General features: G+C 45.0%; 1 protein-coding gene across 1 annotated transcript in view; it reads left to right on the top strand.

The window, feature by feature from the left end:
- The first annotated feature begins 4,902 nt into the window (after positions 1 to 4,902).
- ELSPBP1 (epididymal sperm binding protein 1) overlaps positions 4,903 to 6,157 on the top strand; it is a 13,084-nt gene continuing 11,829 nt past the window's right edge. Inside the window, exon 1 of the mRNA XM_077747417.1 lies at positions 4,903 to 4,975. Within this exon, the coding sequence (XP_077603543.1) occupies positions 4,906 to 4,975 (70 nt within the window). The 5' untranslated portion in view covers positions 4,903 to 4,905. The remainder of the gene's footprint in view (positions 4,976 to 6,157) is intronic.

The following is a 6,157-nucleotide window of genomic DNA, read 5'->3' as shown; positions in this document are numbered from 1 at the left end:
TGTAATGTTACAGAAGGCTGTCTGTACCCCAAGTTTGGGGAAAAGGAGGTGGANTTTTGCTTAAGAGAACTTCTGAGTTGAGGATGTGGGCTAGGCGGCCCTGTGGTGACCCTCTCAGGACCTTCATACTACCTGGTGTGGCTGTTCTCACTTTCCATGTTGGGTGATAGATATCGGTGCCTATGTCTCATCTCTGACTGTTGAGGTCAGAAATCATGTGCATTTCCTATTGGTAGTTGCACCAGTTCTATATAGCTGGCACGGCTCTGGAATACTTATTGGATGGATGGAAAAAAGTGGATTATGGATGAATGGATGGATGGATGGATGGATGGATGGATGGATGGGTGGATGGATGGATGGGTGGATGGATGGATGGGTGGGTGACAGAAGGAGGGATAGAAGGATGGATGAAATGATATTAACAATGAAGAATATTATTAAGCAAAGAAAGCATTTCCTAGAAGATAACATTTTCAGGAAAGTTCGGAAGACAATAAATAACAAAAAGTAAAAGAAAGAAGAAACTCATAGAACATTCCCAAGATAAGTTTACTTAATGAGTTAATTACTGAAGGCCTAGCATGGTGAAGAGAAGACTGGATGTTACTATCTTCAGCATCATGATTACGAGTCATGATCATCATTAGCATTAGTGGCCAACATTTGTTGTGATATTCCTTTATAGCAGACACTGTACTAAGTATTTTATATCTTTTATCTAATTTAGTTCCTCCAACAAATCTGTGGAGTAGGTATGATTCCTATTTTATGGATGAGTAAGCTGTGAAGTGCCTTGCACGATTATTGTTTCTAATTATGAGATTGTGTACAGCTATGGTGAAAAATTACCTTTGATTGTTCATTCCCACTTCTCAGAGATCCTACCAGCCAACAATATGGTGGGTGGATGCCAGTGGCAGGATGCCAGCCCCAACTACCCCACGGCCCAGGACAAAGGGTCCTCCATGACATTTGAATGTGCCAGTGCTCAAGGAATAACTTGGTCCTAGCCTGAATGTTCCAGACATGGTGTCTGGCCGTTAAGGCTCACTTCACAACTCAGTCATTGTCTTGAACCACCTCCAGGTATTTTCTATTAATACCCATGGCTTGATCCAAGTAGGCTCATTAACATTCCAGAATGTCAGGCCTTTTCAGCCCCTTACATTTGCACAACAGCCTTTATGGCACAAAGAAGCAAGCCATGCAGATACCTGGGGAGAAGCATCCAGGTGAAGGGAAGAACAAGTGCAAAGGCCCTGAGGTGTTAGTAAGCTCTGCCTGTGCTGAAAACAGTGACAAGCCTCGTGTAGCTGGGGAAGATCAAGAGAGAACAGAGTGACAGGGAATGAGCTTTGAGGGGAAGGCCATGGTATAGACTGTGGATTGTATTATAACAGTGATGGAGAATTGTGTGTGAATTCATGGATGCCACTTGTGCCCACTTTGATCTCTCCAGTGGCTTCCATTTGCATTTAGAATCTAAGGAAGGCTCTGTAGGGTTGAGCTCTGTTTGCGTCACTAAGTACCTTGGGGTCCTCACTCCTCCCTGCTCACACCTGTTCCGGTTGCTCCTTAAACACATCTGGCTCTTCCTCCCATCTTGGCTCTCCTGCCCAGATGAGCCACGTCCCCCCTCCTCTGGGTCCCCTCAAGTCTACATCCCACTCTTTCTGGAGGTCTGTTTACATGTCATTTTCTTGGAAGAGCCTTCCTGGCCTCCTAACCAGACGTCACCTTGCCCCAGTTATTCTTTGTCTACAGCCTCGGTCCTTCTTTGTCGCCACGAACACGAGCAAGAGTTCCATGCTTGTCTCTGGTTCCTTCCTTTCCTGTCTGTCTCCTTCGCAGGCAGCCGGCCCCATGGAGGCAGGGGCGAGGTCTGGCTCACATTCTGATGTCTCTCCTCCCCTAGCCCTGCAGCCTATGCATTGTTCGGGGTCAATTAATATTTGTGTTGGAATGAATGCTTGAAAGCGAGCACCAAGACCCCTGTGGACAGGACAGGGGAGAGCCTGGAGGCCAGGACATCTGTGACGGAATGCGACAGCCATTTGGGGGACAGAAGGTGAAAGTCTGAGTTTGCAGGATCAAGAGAGACAGAGAGAAGGTGATGGGTTCACGACCCAGTCAGGAAAGGAGAAGCCACGGGTTTGATGGCTGATAGGACACTAGGGAAGAGAAAGCTTTACTCTGGGGATGATGACAACTTGGGGGACGGGGAAGAGTGTTGTCTTAGCATTTGTCGCTCGTGGTTCTGAAGTCTGGGAAGTCCAAGACTTTGGTACCTGCAGATTCAGGGTCAGGTAAAAACCCACTTCCTGGTAGACAACCACCTTCTCACTGTGTCCTCACGTGGTGGAGGGGGCGAGGGGCCTCTTTGGGGGAACACTAATCCCACTCATGAGGTTTCACCCTCATGACCTAAACACTCCCAAAGACCCCATCTCCTAATGCCAACACCTCAGGGGTTAGGACTCCAACATATGAATTTGGGGGAGACACGAACATTCAGCCCATAGCAAACACAGTGCAATTAAATTAAGTTGTGTGTGTATGGGGGGGGTATATTTTGGGCTTTATATCAAGAGCCTTGAGGGGCATCTAAATGGACATGTCCAGGAGGTGATTGAAAATATAGTCTTGAGGCGTGCCCGGGTGCTTTAGTCAGTTGAGCATCTGACTCTTGATCTCGGCTCAGATCATAATCCCAGGGTCATAGGATTAAGTGCTGAGTCGGTCTCTGAGCTGATCGTGGAGTCTGCTTAAGATTCTCTCTCTCCTTCTGCCCATCTTCCCAGGTCTCTTTCTTCTAAAATAAAAAAAAAAGGGGGGGAAGAAAAGAAAATACAATCTTGACATTCAGAAGTTCGCCTGGAGGGATCTGGTATGAACGATGATTTTGGCAGACATTTTTGGACTGCTTAGTGTCCCACAGCAGCTGAGAGCCTGGTCTTTAGTGTCAGGTTGTGGGGGTTCAGCTAAAAGCCTCATCACTTATGAAGTTTGTGATCTTCAGCAAGATGATTAAGCTTTCTGTGCCTCAACTTCCCCACATGTGTAACGGGGGTAATACTAGTATTGGGCCACTATCAGGATGCTAATGAATTTAGAATAGTGTGTAGAATAGTCAGTGAGTATTACCTATTATTGTTTATGATCTCAGTTAATCACCATAACAAGCCTAAATACTAAGTAAGAATCGTACCCCCATTTTTTAGATCATGAAGCTGAGGCTTGGAGAATTTAAGTCCCTTCCCAAGGTCACCCAAGTGGTAAAGGGTGGAGTCAGGATTTCACTTGGGACCAGCCAGCTTCTGCAACCAAAGGTGAGTCCAATTCCAGAGTCTGAACCATCAGCTAGAGTGAGAACCATGAGCAGGTAGGTGGTGAATGAGACACCACTCAGGAAAAGCAAATTTGGGGCGTGGTGCTGTGGTTAAGAATAACAAGAGAAATCAGAAAGACGTTCCAATATGTAGCAGGAAAGCAAGTGAGAGAGTGTGTTCTGAGACCCAGGCCCTCAGCGGTGTCACCTGCCTGTTAGAGGACCTTAACCAATGGCCTTGGGGTTTTCTTTCCCCCAATGCACCATCTAGATTTGTTTGTCTTTCCTGAGCTGCCCTGATCATTGCCTTAATTATGCATCAGTACAACTAACAATTTACAATGGAAACACACTTTCACATCAGGATCTGACTGGACTCTCCCAGCCTCTCCCAGAGGCAGAAATTATTAACCTACGCTCTGCCCGTGGGGGAACAAAGACCCCTAGAAGGGAAGTGGTTTATGAAGCTTGAGAACTATGACACTTGTGTAGACAGTTGAACCTGAGATCTGTCACTTACCATCCGTGGTGTTTGGGTAACTTACTCAACTTCCCAAACCGTGGTTTCACTCTATTGTAAAACAAAAATAATCATACCTTCTCCTTAGGTTGTTAGAAGGTGGCATACAGTAGGCACTTAATAACTCATAGCCAGCCATAGAGGTGGTAATAGCAGATGAGCCTCAAGACAAAATCAGATCACCAATTCTAGCTGGGGTTGTTGTTTCTCTGGAGAATGGCACATCCATGTGTTGTTAAGGAAATGGCAGAGGCTAATAGAGCTCGTAGAAATTATGGCTGATGAGGATAGTAAATGCTGATCATGAAGGTACTTTAATATCCAGCCAGAGGGGCGCCTGGGTGGCTTAGTCGGTTAAGCGTCCCACTTTCGCTTAGGTCATGATCTCGAGGTTCGTGGGTTCGAGCCCTGCGTCGGGCTCTGTGCTGACTGCCAGCTCAGAGCCTGGAGGCTGTTTCAGAGTCTGTGTCTCCCTCTCTCTCTGACCGACCCTCCCCTGCTCACGCTGTCTCTCTCTCTCTCTCTCTCTCTCCTAGAAATAAATAAAAATATTTAAAAAAAAATATCCAGCCAGAGATGAATGTGATCCATGAGGAGGGTTTAAGGCTATGGCTAAGATCCCCAAGAAGAATTGAGACTTTGGAGCCATTTATGTGGGTTAGAATCCTGCCATTTCCTAGCTGTGTAACCAACTCAGGCAGATCACTGGGTTCCCTGAGCCTCAGCTTCCTCATCTGTAAAACGGGATTAAAATAGTTATCATTTCACTTGTGAGAACCAAGTGGCATGATTGTGTTGAGCACGTAGTCTGGAATACAGTAAGTGCTCAACAAATGCTATGCCTCTCCTTTCCATCGCACTGTCCCCTCCATAATGACAGTATATACATATATATATTTCTTTCCTGTAAGAGTGAGTTACTCTTCACTGCCCTCTAGGGTTAAGAGTAAAATGGCATGCATGACACCAAACCTGGGAGTTAGTGGAAGAGGAAGGGGTTTGCAGGAGCAAAATTTTTGTCTTCCTTCAGTCCAGAAAGAAGACACCAGTTGAGATGAACCGATGGTCTAGCTACCTGCTGGGATGGATGACCTTCCTCCTCTACGCCTGTGAGGCAAGTGGAGGTGAGTATACCAGAAAACAATGGGGCGGATTTGGAAACCAGAAAGAATGAATGGGCCAAAGTAAAGATTCCTGGATTCAAGTAGGGAGGAGCTAGAGAATCATCTGCTTCTGGACCTCCTTGACCGCGGATAACTGAAACCATGGAAAGAGAGACGGTGGGTCAGCAGGGGACTGCTGTAATCAGGATGCGAACATCTAAGCTGTTCAGCACAGGGTAGGGAAATGCAAATATGTTCATTGAAGGGGGGGCTCTATAATTCCAATGGATTGAGTCCTCAGACTGTAACTTGGACCTTCCCTATACACTCTTTTTCTTAAATTGTGGCGAAATGCACAGAACATAAAATTTACCATCTTAACCATTTTGAAGTGCACAGCCAAGTGTACAGTTCAGTAGAAATACATCCACAGTGTGGTACCACCAGAAGCCATGAAACATCACCTGTGCCCATTAAACAAGGCACAGTTCCCCCTCCCCCAGCCCCTGGAAACCACCATCCTGCTTTCTGACACCATGATCTGACTTTCTACATACCTTGCGAAAGTGGAATCAAACAGTACTTGTCTTTTTGTGACTTTTATGTCACTTAGCATAATGTCCTCAAGATTCAGCCATGTTGTAGCCTGTGTCAGAATTTCCTGTCCTTTTAAGGCTGAAGAAATATTCCACTGTGTGTGAGATACATACTGTGGACATACCATGTTTTGTTTATCCATTCATCCGTTGATGGGACTTGGATTGTTTCTGCCTTTTGGCCATTGTAAACAATGCAGCTGTAAATACTGGGTATTAAGAATACTTCGCTGAGAACCTGCTTTCAGTTCTTTTGGGCATATCACCAGGAGTAGAATTGCTGGGTCACATGACAATTCTATGTTTATTTATTTCTTTTTTTGAGGAATTGCCAAGCTATTTTCCAAAGTAACTGCACCATTTTATATTCCCATCAACAGTGCACAAGGGTTCTAATTTCTCTACATCCTTGTCAACACTTGTTATTTTCTGTTTTAAAAAAAAAATAGTAGGGGCTTCTGGTTAGCTCAGTTGGTAGACTGTGACTCTTGAACTTGAGGTTGTGAGTTCAAGCCCCATGTTGGGTGTAAAGACTACTTAAAAATAAAATCTTTTTATTTTTTTATTTATTTTTTTTTTTAAATTTTTTTTTATGTTTTTTTTTTTA

The sequence above is a fragment of the Crocuta crocuta genome, unplaced genomic scaffold (assembly GCF_008692635.1).
Source record: "Crocuta crocuta isolate KB4526 unplaced genomic scaffold, BGI_CrCroc_1.0 scaffold334, whole genome shotgun sequence".
NCBI classification, from domain to species: Eukaryota; Metazoa; Chordata; class Mammalia; order Carnivora; family Hyaenidae; genus Crocuta; species Crocuta crocuta.
The sequence above is the reverse complement of the archived record's forward strand: the minus strand, read 5'-3'. Positions and strand labels throughout refer to the sequence as shown.